General features: G+C 38.0%; 1 protein-coding gene across 1 annotated transcript in view; it reads left to right on the plus strand.

Moving 5' to 3' along the window:
* Positions 1-10,455, plus strand: part of NDNF (neuron derived neurotrophic factor) — a 40,652-nt gene extending 30,197 nt beyond the window's left edge. The window contains exons 3-4 of the mRNA XM_035029312.1: positions 6,356-6,480; positions 8,411-10,455. Coding sequence (XP_034885203.1) covers positions 6,356-6,480; positions 8,411-9,804 — 1,519 coding nt within the window. The 3' untranslated portion in view covers positions 9,805-10,455. The remainder of the gene's footprint in view (positions 1-6,355; positions 6,481-8,410) is intronic.
* Positions 10,456-16,038: the final 5,583 nt, after the last annotated feature.

A 16,038-nucleotide genomic window follows, 5' to 3' on the forward strand; every position in this document is an offset into this window, starting at 1 on the left:
CAAAAACCCATGGCATATACAAAAAAGATAATGAAAATGGAATCTAAACATAACACTAAAGAAAGCCATCAAACCACAAGGGAAGAAAGCAAGAGAAAGGGGAAGAACAGAAGGGAACTACAAAAAAGCCAGAAAACAATGAACAACAACAACAACAAAAAAATGGCAGTATACACCTACCTATAATTACTTTAAACATAAATGGACTAAATTCTCTGATCAAAAGACATGGTGTGGCTGAATGGATTTAATTCTATATGGTCCCTACAAGAGACTCAGTTTAGATGTAAGGACACACAGAGACTGAAAGTAAAGGGATGGGAAAAGATGTTCCATGCAAATAGAAACCAAAAAACAGTTGGGGAAGTTATGCTTATATCAGAAAAAAATAGACTTTAAAACAAAAGACTATAATAAAAGACAAAGATGGGCATTACATAATGATACAGGGGTCAATCCAGCGAGAAGATGAAACATTTGTAAATATATTTTTTTAATTTTTTAAACATTTGTAAATATTTATATACCCAATAGAGATAGGAGCACCTAAACATATAAACAAATATTAACAGACCTAAAGGGAGAAGTTGAGAGCAATACAATTATAGTAGGGGGACTTAGTACCCCATATTCATCAATGGATGGCTCATCCAGACAGAATATCAATATCAATATGGAAACACTGGCCTTAAATGACACATTAGACCATTTACTAGATATATACAGAAGATTCCATCCATAAGCATCAGAATATACATTCCTCTCAAGTGCACACAGAACATTCTCCAGGATAGATTGTATGTTAGGCCACAAAAAAAGTCTCAATAAATTTAAGAAGATTGAAATTACATCTAACATCTTTTTAGACCATAATTGTATGAAACCAGAAATCAATCATAAACAGAAAACTGGAAAAATCACAAATATGTGGAGATTTAAAAACATGCTACTGAACAACCAGTAGGTCAATGAAAAAATAAAAAAATACCTTGAGACAAATGAAAGTGGAAAAGTCACACACCAAAATTTATGGGACGCAGCAAAAGCAGGTCTAAGAGGGAAGTTCTTAGTGATACAGGACTACCTCAAGAAATAAAAAAATCTCAAATAAATAATTTTATACCTAAAGGAACTAGAAAAATGTAATGAATGAATCCCAAAGTTAAAAGAAGGAAGAGAATAATAAACATGAGTGGAAATAAATAAAATAGAGACTAAAGAGACAATAGAAAAGATTCCAATGAAACTAAGAGCTTGTTCTTTGAAAAGATAAACAAAATTGATAAACTTTTAGCTCCACTCACTAATAAAAAAAGAGAGGACTCAAATAAAATCAGAAATGAAAGAAAGTAAGTTACAGTTGATACCAAAAAGATACAAAGGACCTACTATGAGACTAATATGAAGAATTATATCCCAATAAATTGGACAAACTAGGAAAAACATGGACAAATCCCCAGAAACATATAATCTTTAAGACTAAATCATGAGGAGTAGAAAATCAGAATAGACCAATTATTAGCAAGAAGATTGCTAGTCCCAACAAACAAAAGTCCAGGATGAGATGGCTTCACTGATGAATTCTACTAAACATTCAAAGAAGATCTAATACCTATCCTCCTCTAAATATTTCAAAAAATTGCAGAGGATGGAACACTTCCAAACTCATTTTATGAGGCCAACACTACCCTGATACTGAAACCAGATATAAGGACACCACACACAAAAAAAAAAAAAAAAGAAAGAGAGAAAGAAAGAAAGAAAATTACAGACCAATATCCCTAATGAACATAGATGCAAAACCCCTCAACAAAATATTAGCAGACCAAATTCAAATAATACATTAAAAAGATCATACACCACCATTAAGTGAGATTTATTCCAGGGATGCAAGGATGATTCAAGATCCACAAATCAATAAGTGTGATACCACATTAACCAAATGAAGGATAAAAATCATATAATCACCTCAACAGATGCAGGAAAAGCATTTGGTAAATTCAACATCCATTTATGATAAAAATTTTCCACAAAGCAGGTATAGAGGGAATGTACCTCCACTTGGTAAAGGCCATATATGACAAGCCTACAGCTAATATCACACTTAATGGTGAAAAGAAGAAAGCTTACCCTCTAAGATCAAGACAAGACAAGGATGCCCACACTTGCTACTGATATGTAACATGGTATTGGGAGTCCTAGCCTAAGCAATTAGGAAGAAAATGATATAAAAGGTGTTCAGATTGGAAAGGAAGAAGTAAAACTGTCACTGTTTGCAGGCAACATGATTTTATATATAGAAAACCCCTAAGATTCCACCAAAAAATGTTGTAACCAATAAACAAATTTATTAAAGTTGCAGGATACAAAAATCAATATACAAAAATCTGTTGTTTTTTTTTTAATACACTGATAATGAACTACCAGAAAGAGAAATTAATAAAAACAATCCTGTTTACAATTGCATCAAAAATAATAGAATACCTAGGAATAAATTTAACCAAGGATGAAAAAGACCTGTATACTGAAAACTGACACTGATGAAAGAAATTAAAGAAGACACAAATAAATGGAAAGATATTCTGTGTTCATGAATTGGAAGAATTAATATTGTCAAAATGTCTATACTACCCAAAGCAATCTATAGATTCAGTGAAATCCCTATCAAAACTCCAATGGCATTTTTCACAGAACTAGAACAAATAATTCTAAAATCTGTATGGAACCACAAAGACCCTGAAAACCCAAGCAATCTTGAGAAAGAAGGACAAAACTGGAGGTATTATTTTTCCTGATTTCAAACTGTACTACAAAGGTATAGTAATCAAAACAGTACGGTATTGGCATAAAAACAGATACATAGATCCATGGAGCAGAATAGACAGCCCAGAAATAAACCACGAATACCTGGTCAATTAATTCATCACAAAGGAGCCAAGAATATACAATGGGAAAAGGACAGTTTGTTTAAAAAAATGTTGTTGGGAAAACTGGATAGCCACATGCCCAAGAATGAAACTGGACCACTAATCTAAACATAGGCAGTAAGCTCCTTAACATTGGTCTTAGCAATGTTTTGGGTTCTTTTTTTTCTCTGTTTGTTTGGGTTTGTTGGTTGGTTGGTTGGTTGGTTGGTTTTGGATCTGGCTCCAAAGGCAAGGACAACAGAAGCAAAAATAAACAAGGACAATGAAAGCAAAAATAAACAAATAAACACATCAAACTAAAAAGCTTCTGCATAATGAAGGAAATCATTAACAAAATAAAAAGACAACCTACTGAATGGGAGAAGATATTTGCAAATCACATATGTAATAAGGGGTTAAAATCCAAAATATATAAAGAATGCATACAACTTAAAAATAAAAACACAACTAACCTGATTTAAAAATGGGCAGAGGATATGAATAGACCTTTTTCCAAAAAAGACATCCAGATGGCCAATAGGTACATGAAAAAATGCTCAACATCACTCATCATCAGGGAAATGCAATCAAAACCATAATGAGATGCCACCTCACACCCGTCGGAATGACTATTATCAAAAAGACAAGAGATAATAAATATTGACAAGAATGTGGAGAAACAGGAACCCTCGGGCACTGTTGGTGGAAATATAAATTGGTACAGCCATTATGGAAAACAGTAATAGGTCCCTCAAAAATCTATAAAGAGAACTATCATATGATCCAGCAATTCCACCTCTGGGTATCTATCCAAAGAAAATGAGGGAATGTAATGTACAGCATGGTGACTACAGTCAGTATTATATTGCGTATTATGTAATTTTATATGGTTACAAGGGGGAAGTAGACTCACTGTGATGATCATTTCACAGTGTATACATAAATCATTATTTTGTACCTTTGAAATTAATATATTTCAACTGTATCTCAATAAAACAGGGCTTAAATAGCTAAAAAAAAAAATGAAATTAAATGAATACATATGATTCCTCAAGGGTTTACATTGTATTATAAGGATAATATTTCTGGGGTGCCTGTGTGGCTCAGTTGGTCAAGCACCCGACTCTTGATATCAGCTCAGGACTTGATCTCAGGGTCGTGAGCTCGAGCCCTGTACTGGACTCCATGCTGGGTGTGGGGCCTACTTAAATTAAAAAAAAAAAAAAAGATAATATTTCTTTGAACAATATGATTAGGTTCTGAGAATATTAAACCAAACTGTAGTAAAAACTGTCACAGTTCCTTTATCTTTACTCCATCAACAAATTAGGCTCACATAATGATTCTAAATATTTTGACCTTGAAAAATGATATATATTTGTTTATCCTTTCTTGGCTTTTTCCCCCCACAAATAATGATCAGGGGCTTTGATATCTACATTGGGATGAAATGTTACCTCACACTGAGTTGAGAGTTACAACAACAATAGAAACATCATTTCTAGGAGTGAAAGACACAGTGGGAGGCACTCACAGACATTGTTGATATTACAACTAACGATGAAATTTCAGATAAAATGTAGCAGCAGCGGATAGCTTTTTTCATTAATTATTCTTATGTTTACACATAAATTCCAAAGGCTAAATGGTTCATGGAGTGTTTATCCCTCGGCTTTGGCATTATAATTTGGGGCCATGTTTTCTTAGTTATTCATTGCATTTCTGTCTGCCTCACCAGCCAGTAAATATCTGGAGCACATAGATCAGGCCCTATTATCTGTGATTGCTGTTCTCTTCCACAAATGCTCTGTGTATGGTAGCCAACAAATGTTTGTCAAATTGTTAAAGTTTATTCAGATTATCTTTTATCCCTAATCGTAAATGCCTCCATATGAAAATGTTGAGTTAGAGGGACTCCCTGCTGTTTTATATGTATAATGAATACCTTGTGGAATGCAAGAATTGTTTTGTCATTGGTTGCCTATGGCCTGTATTTAAGTTAGTAAGACACAGTTACTTTAGGAAATAAGCTACTTCCTTGTTTGAAACGAAGACAGAAGGTAGTAGATGAACTGACACATTGATTTCGGCTTCAGCAGTTAGCTCTGTTACCCACATAAAAATCTAACCCTAGAAGTTTGGAACACTTTTTTACTTCCATGATACCAAACAAAATATTTTGTTGTACCTATTTCTTTGTAATATAGATGGGTTCAGTTGTGTGTGTATTGTTAATGTATCCCATGTGCCCTGGCCAAAGGAGCAAAATTTTACTGTCCCGGAAGTAGACTGAATTGGAAATTAAGCCATCTGACACTTGTCTTGAAAGATGCTTATGATACATAAACTTCCTACCCAGTAAATAGTATAGTTATTTTGTCTACATGACATCTAACTTTATTATTTTATGAACAAGTTGTTTTTACTTTTATAGAGTCTTTGTCTTCCCACTGCCTGACCCCTACCCTCCTTCTTTTAATTCTTATTTGAATGGTGAGGGGGGAAAGTGCTGATAGTGCCATTCAGATTCTGTATCTTTAGATAGAAACAGACTTGAGGTGTAAGTCTCCTGGAGCTGGAACAATAGGATTGGTGTTAGGATTCTTGGGTTCTATTCATTAATTTAGTAATTGATCATTCAAAAATATTTATCAAGTACCTACTACATGCAGAAATCAGTGCTAAGTGCTGGAATACAATGACATGGCACAGGAACTCTAAGTGGGCCTTTGTAGAGAAAATGACAATCAAATAATACAAATATATCGTCACAAATTTTAATAAGTGCCCCAGGTGAAAAGTACAGGACGCTCTCAGAGTATACAAGAACCAGACCCAGAATTAGGAGTCAGAAAATGCAGCCCTGAATTCAGAAGTGACACTTAAATATGAGTAAGGGCAAAGGGGAGCATTTCAGGCATATGAAACAACATTCCAGAGGTGCCAATATGGGGTAGATTCTGGGAAACTAAGGGAGTCCCATGTGATTCAAGCACAGAAGGGGAGAGGCCAGTGAGGTAGGCAGGGGCCCCATCACTGAGGAAGTTTTAGACTCTGCAAACAATTAAGGACTTTTCCCCAAAAAGCTGAAGTCTAAAATACTCATCAATTCATCCAACAAATACTTATTAGGAATTATTTTAGTCTCTAAGTCTTCATCAATGAACTGAATGCCCTGCCCTCTTATAGCTTGCATTCTAGTTAGAGGAGATGGAAAAATAAAAAGGTAAACAAAGAAATAGATAATATGTCAGGTAGTGATAAGTGCTGTGAAGACAAATGAAGAAGTGTGAAGGAGAGCTTCATGGGTAGGAAGGTGATATTTCCCATAAAGGGTCAGAGTAGGTCTGTTAAATGAATAAAAACAAAACCAGTGATTTTTCTAGTGACTCTTGATTATAAGTCCTAGTAAGAATGATCTCAGTCTGAATTGGCCCACTTTCCCACAGGTATTTCTTCGTGGTTGAAGAAGACAATACTCCATTATCAGTCACAGTGACTCCCTGTGATGCACCTTTAGAGTGGAAGCTGAGTCTCCAAGAGCTGCCAGAGGAGGCAAGCGGGGAAGGCTCCGGTAAGCAGCATGCTAAGTCTGGCCCCAGACTGCTCAATGGATAGCTAAAAGACCTGTGACATAGACTGCCTTTGGTCTGTAAGAAAAACCAGCATGGATGCACAGGTGAAGACGCTGGAGACTTTGCAATGGGGATGAGAGAAATGGGGGATGGCACCGAATGATGGTGATCTTGGTAAAATAAACAGTTAAGGGAGACAGACGCGGAGCCTGAAGGAGTGAGGAAAATGGAAAGGTTTGGACTACCCTCTCCAGCTGTGGTTTGCAATCCCACCCAAACACTGGAATTAACACTGGGGGCTTTATAAACTACCAATGCCTGGATCCCACCCTTAGAGGTTCTTATTCAGTTGTCCTGGAGTGTGATCTGGACACTGGGACTCTTAAAATCTCCCCCTAGGTGATTGCGGTATGCAGCCAAGATCTCTGGGGAGTAAAGGGTGGCACCAGAAAGAGGAGTAAAAAGGCACTGAGCACTGTTGAAAGGCCAGGATGACAAGAAAGTCAGTAAGAGGGCTATGTTAGGCATTTAAAGAAGATGCAGATGGTGCAAAGCAAATACCAAGATACAGGGAAATGAGAAGAGTCCATATGAGGCCCTGGGGTGACCTGCTCCCTTTAAGGGGTGAAGGGATCATAGCTTAAAGGTGAAGGCTTGGTGACTGGTGCCACGCAAAGGATGCTAGCAAGATGCGCTACTTGTAGGGATAAGATGACAGAGAGTTGTAACTAGGAAAAGATGGGAAGTATGTCATCAGGGAGACAGAGAATAAATAACTGCATGAGATTGTTCATCTCATGGTTTGGGAATATGAAATTCTATATCCCTCACTCAACTTGCCGCAATAAGCTGAACAAGATACATTCCCACACTGGCTACTCAATCTTTCACTAAGTCCTGTAAACGTATCTGGCATCTATATGATATCTGATATTAACAATAAAAAGACAGAAAAAAATAGTTTGGTTTCAATACTCTCCTCCTATTATTCCTAGGCATGTGTTCTCTACACTGAAAATTAGTTACTCTTACTGGTGCTTTATATTCTATATTTTAATGAGAGACTGTCCTGTCCTAGTAACAAGAGTAAAAGTAGTGAAATGGCTGGTCATCAAAATGCAATCAGATTGAATCATTTTGATAAGCAGACTGACAGTAGGGATTAATCTCTAAAAGGTTTACAGTCTCTGACCTGAAACTTCCAATAATTGGAGTCTATCCTGAAGCCTAAATTTAAATATATATATATTTTATATATATTTTTTATATATGTAAATATATATTTTATATATATAGGCATTATCTTAAATTGTCAAAAATTGACCAACAGTATTATTTATATATTTATGAAAATATCGTTTTTAAAAAATTTTTATTTTATTATATAATAATAATATTAAGTGAGAAAGACAGGATTCAAGATGGAGGTTTGTCTGGGAACATATATGTATGAGAATAAATGTTACTAAGTTATAGAGAAAGATGAAAAAGAATACCAGTTGCATAAAAATACGTAAAGGACTGAATGGAAATGAATCAAAATATTAATGGATGATTTTTTATCCTGTTCTCTTTCTCTATTTCCCGTTATCTACTGGGAACGTTATAATTTTTTAAATTTTTATTTATTTATTTATTTTAGAGAGAGAGCACAAGTGGGGAGAGGGGCAGAGGGAGAGGAAGAGAGAATCCCAAGCAGACTCTGCGGTGAGCATGGAGCCTGACTTGGGGCTCAGTCCCACAACCCAGAGATCATGACCTGAGCGGAACTCAAGAGTTGGATGCTTAACTGACCAAGCCACCGAGGCGCCCCACATTATTATTTTTATAACAGAGAATAAAGAAGATAGTTTCGAAAATAGGATTTAAGGTCGGCAAGCCACAGTACGTACCCTGACATGTAGCTTGTGTTTTTCTCGTGTCTTCTAGGTGACCCAGAGCCTCTGGAGCAGCAGAGGCAGCAGATCATTAATGAGGAAGGCACAGAATTATTCTCCTACAAAGGCAACGATGTGGAGTATTTTATATCTTCTAGTTCTCCATCTGGTTTATATCAGTTGGAGCTTCTCTCAACAGAGAAAGACACGCATTTCAAAGTCTATGCCACCACAACTCCAGATTCTGATCAGCCCTACCCCGAATTACCTTACGACCCAAGGGTAGATGTTACCTCCCTGGGACGCACCACGGTCACTCTGGCCTGGAAACCGAGCCCCACGGCCTCCTTGCTGAAACAACCCATTCAGTACTGTGTGGTCCTCAACAAAGAGCACAATTTCAAAAGCCTCTGCGCAGTAGAAGCCAAACTGAGCGCAGATGACGCTTTCATGCTGGCTCCAAAACCCGGTCTGGACTTCAGCCCCTTTGACTTTGCCCATTTTGGGTTTCCTCCAGAGAATTCGGGTAAAGGACGCAGCTTGCTAGCAAAGCCTTCTCCCAAACTGGGGCGGCACGTCTCCTCGAGGCCCAAGGTCGACATTCAGAAAATCTGCATCGGAAACAAGAACATCTTCACCGTCTCAGATCTGAAACCCGACACCCAGTACTACTTCGATGTCTTCGTGGCCAACAGCAACAGCAACATGAGCACGGCGTACGTGGGCACCTTTGCCAGGACCAAGGAGGAAGCGAAACAGAAGACGGTCGAGCTAAAGGACGGGAAAGTCACGGATGTGTTCGTCAAGCGGAAGGGAGCGAAGTTTTTACGGTTTGCGCCAGTCTCTTCTCACCAAAAAGTCACTTTCTTTATTCACTCCTGTCTGGATGCTGTTCAAATCCAAGTGAGGAGGGACGGGAAACTTCTTCTGTCTCAGAATGTGGAAGGTGTTCGGCAGTTTCAGCTTCGAGGAAAGCCCAAAGCGAAGTACCTCATCCGCCTGAAAGGACACAAGAAAGGAGCATCGATGCTGAAAATACTGGCTACCACAAGGCCCAGCAAGCAGCCCTTCCCCTCTCTTCCTGAAGACACAAGAATCAAAGGCTTTGACAAGCTCCGCACCTGCTCTTCGGCCACTGTGGCGTGGCTGGGCACTCAGGACAGGAACAAGTTCTGCATCTACAAAAAGGAAGTGGACGACAGCTACAACGATGACCAGAAGAGAAGAGAGCAAAACCAATGCCTAGGACCGGATACAAGGAAGAAATCGGAAAAGGTCCTCTGTAAATATTTCCACAGTCAGAACCTACAGAAAGCAGTGACCACGGAAACAATTAAAGGGCTTCTGCCGGGAAAGTCTTACCTGCTGGATGTGTATGTCATAGGGCATGGGGGGCACTCGGTGAAGTACCAGAGCAAAGTCGTGAAAACCAGGAAGTTCTGTTAGTTACCTCGTCTGGAGAGATGCTATTCATTGACCTGCAGGAGAGACATGGAATCACTTTAAGGATAGACTGACTAATCCCACGGCTGAGAGAAGCGGTGACCGGTCGTCAGACCATGGAGGGAAGGATATCAACTTGCGTATGTTGGGTTGATATGAGTAGCTGTGGAGAAGACTTGGTGTCTAGTGAGCCTCAGTGGTACCTAGTGTGTGTCTGCTGCCCGCTGCTGTCGAAGCGACAGGGCATCTGGAAGGAACCGCCATCCCTTGTTTTGACCACTGCATGAACTGCTTCTAAATTATTTTATTACATGAAAGTTTAAAATATGCCATTCATTGCACACATCCACAAATGCAAATCATTCCTCTCTATAGATGCTAGGATATATATAAATTATTTTATAAAGTCTTGTTTTAAATGTCAGTGTTTCTATGATTGTAAACTATTAAATTCTTTTCCTGTTAAAGTACAGATCTAATCTAAGTATATAATTAAGTGGACAGCCCTCTAGCCAGTTATATTGCTATTGTAAATTCTTATCTGTTGAGTAAAATGTTTAAATACTGTATGTATCTCATGTACAAAGTTGACATACATTATATCCATGTACATAAAATTAAAGATATTAGATTATATACTGTTCATTTTCCCAAGCAGCTACCACGGTGTATTCAATTTCTATTCTGTTCATAAAACTGCGCCCTTATATAATTTGGCACTGGAATCGACCCTTTTTGTAAGGGTCGAGAGAGCATGGTAGAGAGAGCATGCTGCATCTCTCTAAAGTTACTGTGGCATTAGAGATAGTTACTACAGTTTGCTTTTGGACGCTGAATTGGAGCCAGGTATCGTGAGAATTGAAGGAGTTCCAACAGACTTGTTTTAAAAGGATAGGCTAAGCCAAACACTGTAGCTCAATGAGGATTCAACAAGTCGTTCTTAAGAGCCAGAAATATATTACATTTATTTTAAAAATAAGCATCTATTCTAAGTACAAAATTGGGATATCCCAAGTATTTTCCATCTGCTTGAATATTAGCAAGATAACGATTTCAATGTCTATCTGAAGCAATCTAGCAATCACCAGTTAGGACTTTATTTGGTAATGAGGAGACGACAGAAGCTACCATTTTGATAACATTAACAGTCCGATACTTTGATTTTTCACAGATTTTTACAAAGTAATTTAGGCGTAAGATGAAATTTAGGCAAATAATAACAGAAACCATTTAGCAAAGACTGCACAAAGAACACCTTTAGATAATTTCATTCTCCACAGTTCTATACATGAGCTGTCATGAGAACATTAGATCAGGATTCAGAAGAGTGTAGAATTTGCAATCACCTAAGCTATATAACTTTAAGAAAATCTGTGCACTCCCACTGTCCCCCTTGCCCATTTATAAATTGGGTAGTGACAGATTTGGATAAGATGACATCAGAAGATACTTGGTATTATAAGACATTGTCTTTCATAGGATTCTATGATTCTGAAATTATAAAGTGCTCCTGTAACTACAAGTGGGGACAGATGCAATCTCTTGACCTCTACATTGTCCCCTACATGCTGGCACCACCTTCATGTGGCGGGCATGCGTCAGTGGCATTCCTACGGAGCGTAGCATCGCTATGGCCGAGGGAGTATATGTGGTGGTCGTTTTGGAAGGTCCTCTGATCATCTGAGGATAAAATATCTCCCCTAAAAATCCATCATCCAATTCCTCTGCGTTATGATATCAAAAGAAAATTGATTGCATGTATATAAAACAGTAATGGCACCTGAAAGAATGTTTAAAAAGCAAAAAAGCACATGTGCCCAGTGGCCATGTAGCCAATCAACCTGGAAGGAGAACTTTAAAACTGACAACATCCCAGAGATGTTACATCCTAAGCTATAAACATGGTGCATTTGGAAGGAGAATTTACTTTCTCCTATTACTCACAAATATGTTATTATAGAGCAGCGTGCTAAATGGAATGACAGTGGATCAAAGAGTTATTGCAGCTTCTGAAGGCGATGGACTTACTCTCAGATATTGCTTAATGCCTGCAAACCCCTGGGAACCCAGCCAAGTCAATTCAACCAAGCTTTTACCTTCAGCCAGCTGTGATGGTGGTTTCTACATAGTCTGGATAAATTTGAGAATTCTTTCATGGCCCCAGTGAAATTTGCCTTTTAGAACTTAAAGGAAAATTAAATACACATTGTGAAACTTCTCTCTCTCATAAAGAAAGGGAAAAAACCTATTAAAAATAAAGACCTCATTTACTAATGTGTTAGATTTTTAGGAGCACTTGGGTGAACTGGAGACAAGAAAGAGAAACTTGTTCTTAATTAACAAAGAACTAGAAAGTCGCTAATATAAAAGCACCACCTTGTCTTCGTTAAAATCCTAGGATAGCTGTTTTGAGAACAGGGCGTTTAGAATCCCAAGGATAGTCACAGTATCATCGAAGAGGGAAGAATCTTTGAGGACATTGAGTTCAAGGGCACAATCTTTATTTTTCATGTGCAAAAGAAATTGAAGACCAAAGAAATAAAGTTCTCATAGTCGAAACAGATAAGTAGTGGAATTGCCCAGAATCCAAAATACTTGCTGAATACAAATCACTGATTCTTGGGGGAGGAGGAGAGTCACTTGTGGGTCATTTTCCAAAAGGAAATAATTTTTTTGTCTTATTTATTATTGCAAAGCAACTTATTCTTAAAGGCCATTTCAGATTTTCTTAAGAATGTGTGTGTAACCTATAACTGACAGCTTCAAACTTGTAAGAAAAAAAATTATGTTTAGTTATTTTCAAAGACACAGAGTGTTTTAGGTTTTCATGCACACACAAACTTCAGGCTATGAGATCATTAATCAATTGTAATGATAAGGCCTGGATCTAAAACTATTCAGAATCTATAAAAAAAATCATAGCAGAGTATTTTCTTGGTTAAATTACTTTACAATCAATGTCTAGATTAATTTTTTAAATGTGCATGCATTAAAGGGTATGTGCTGGAAAGGATATATCCATTTCTTATTTTCGTTCCTCAGAGTACCTTTGAAAAAATTATGATTTTGGTATCTCGAAAAGCCAAATGAAATGACTTCAATAAACAAAAAACTCTCTTTGATGAACTTTACAATTTGAAATCAGCTTAATGATTCTTAATAGATTGGGAGGTCCAGATGCATTCAATGAAAACACACACACACACACACACACGCACGCACTTGGTTTTGTATACAATTCAAGGGTTTGGTGGACCCGAAACTAATCAGGAGCTCTTCCAATACTTTACCAACCCCTCTTAGAGATCATCTATTTCTACTACCTCATTTTACAGATGAAGAAATTGAGGCCCAACAAGACTAGAGCCCAGATTCCTATACTCCCGTTTTAACGTTCACCCTAGGACTTAATTTTAAGCATTTCTTTACTTCAGAAAGCATACAGTGACTCATCCAGAGTATACTTCTTTGTCTCTAGTCCGTGGCTGGCTTCAAAGCAAAACAAAACAAGTTAGCATCTAACTTGAAAAACAAGGTCATTTGGAGCATCTCCAACCACTTCCTTCCCCACTTTGATAATGGTGTGATAGAGATAAAATCTTCTGGGAACTTGACCTCAGGTTCTCTCACCAGCACCAAGAGAAGTGACCACGGCCAGACTTCAGCTGTCCTCTGTTTATATCTGTCCACAGGACCCGGGAGGCATCAGGGCACACTCATCATTGTGTTCTTCCCAGAGCATTTGAGCCAGAAAATTATACAGTGGTTTGGGATTTGGGCCTTTGTTGTTGCTTTGAAGGTGGACAGTGGGAGAGAGGAGAGCAGGCAGATGAAATGGAGCATGGAGAAAATTAGGGCTTTATCTAATTTCTTTCTCTAAGGGGCCTGAGAGAACAAGGGCAGTGAGAGATCTCCTATAGCTTAACTTTATTAAGATTTTGGATTCTGTTTTATGTGCAAAATTACACTGCAAAATTTGACCTAGATCACCATCCACTCTATTAAAATTGTATCCACTGACTGACATTCTCATTTCCTTGGAAGGGTCGACCATGTTATTTGGAGAAGATTTTCAGTTCTGTTTATTCATATTCCTCCTTCCCAATCTTTGAGAAAAAATTCAGTAATCAAAATTTAGAGGTAAATTTACTTAGAATGGCTTTTCATATCCACCCTTTACCTCTTTCAAAGATATTTTTAGATATGTTTTCAAAGTGTAAAATAAATAGAAGGCTATTGATTGCCATCACAGACAAATGATTGGTTCCAAGATTGAAGAGTGCATGGCCTTTAGGCACAGTTCTACTGCCATCTTGTCATTATTCAGATAGTACTAAAGATACGAGGGCATCAGCTACCCCACGAGCGTTAGAGGGGGAGGAAAGTAGTTCAAGGAGGAACATTGAGTCCTAGGAAAAGACTCATTAAAAAAACAGAAATAAGGATGAATGTAACTCATCATCCCATTAGGCTACAGGGGAGAATTTCAGGTAAGCTTAAGGTTTTCTTGAAAATTGTCAGAAATGTAAAGTTTAGAGACTTTGAGCCAAGGACACATCAAACACCCTCCCAGGATGTGGTTGTGTCCCAAGACTTCAGAATTTGAAATAATATTTGAGTTGAGACAAAGGTGTAATACAGAGAAGTCGGAGCAGATCACTTCTCACTATGGGTAATGAGATCTTGACAGAAAGGTCTGGGAAAAAAATATCATCTTATAATAAGAGATGTGATGAGTCTGATATTATTTGATTCTGAGTCTGATATTATTGTCAGAAACTGAGTTTTAAGCAGCAATTTCAACATGTTTTGATTCTCTCTCTTCTTGTGTAAATACCTGCCAAGATTAATGTTGCCATAATTTGGAAATAAACAAATCTATTTCTTATCTATAGTTAGCTCTTGGTATAACCCTTCCAACTTGTGTAAATAAGGCAGCACAGAATAATATATGCAGTTTTTTAAATGAGTTCTTTAAAGATTTTATTTATTTTAGAGAGAGAGACAGAGTGCAAGTGGGGGGAGAGGCAAAGGGAGAGAGAGAGAAACCTCAAGCAGACTGAGCTGAGCGCAGATCCCAATGCGGGGCTCGATCCCACAACCCTGAGATCATGACCTGAGCCAAAACCAAGAGTCAGACGCTTAACCGACTGAGCCACCCAGGTCCCCCCATATGCAGTTGTTTTAAAAAGATATCCTTGACAAAACCCCAAATGTCCATCCTTGATTATAACTGACAGGGTTTTGCTTCTAAGAAAAACTGTTCATAACAAACAGCACCAAGTACATTAATATACAGCGGGGTTAGAGGTTAGACTGTTCAGTCTCATCCCTTCCCATTAAATTTAACAACTCAGACCTATTAAATAAGATTAATGCAATAGCTGCTTTTACATTCAGGCTGGAAAGGTTCCACAAGGCCAGCACAACAGTTTTTAGAAGCAGCGTGTTACCCTCAAGAGCCACAGAAATATTGCACAAGCCTCTGTGTTTGTCTGACCCACTTCAAGCTCATCGGCAGATCCATATGGCAAAGTGACCAGCTTGTGGCTCAGCCATGTAATGGTTATAGCAACAGCTCTAGTTCGCTACACGAGCAGTTTGCTAAGAGCAACTGGTATAGTCACAAATACGGCCCATTTCCAATGGCTGAGTTCCCATGTATCATAGCAGCTACATTTAGTATGTCCTGCTCTTTCTGGATGGAGTCAGAACGGTACCTGAGACAAGAGGCGTGAGAGACAAGTGAGAGAGACAAACAAGTATGCATATGCTTTTTAAAGAACCAGATAAAATGTAACCAGTTTTATTATGGTAAAATGGCACTTTAAGAACAGTTTTTAAAGAAATAACAAACTCTTTTGGCAGGCTATTTTTAAATGGTAGTATTGAATATCTCCTTCCTGCTGAAGAAAGCTTGCCGTTCTTTCTCAAAGAAAGAGTCCAAGATCTAAGTTACATGTTGCTGAATTTTTGCTTTTTTCCATCATGTACATGATAACAGGTTCTCTCAGGTTATCCACGGGTGATCTCTTCAGGTATGGAACAAGATGACAAAGATACGACCGCAGGGTAAGATCACAACGTTGACATTTAAATTGTTTGTGTTTTGTGCAAGGTCCAAGGACGAATGGCATAGAGCCGTACTTCAAATACAGCTGTGTGCTGAGCAAACTTGACTGCTCTAAATTCTGAACGGCCGCTCCTTTGCCAATTCCACGGGCAAGCATTCCGGGA

This window comes from Mirounga leonina, unplaced genomic scaffold (genome assembly GCF_011800145.1).
Source record: "Mirounga leonina isolate KUSES-001 unplaced genomic scaffold, KU_Mleo_1.0 Mir_234, whole genome shotgun sequence".
In the NCBI taxonomy this organism is placed as follows: domain Eukaryota; kingdom Metazoa; phylum Chordata; class Mammalia; order Carnivora; family Phocidae; genus Mirounga; species Mirounga leonina.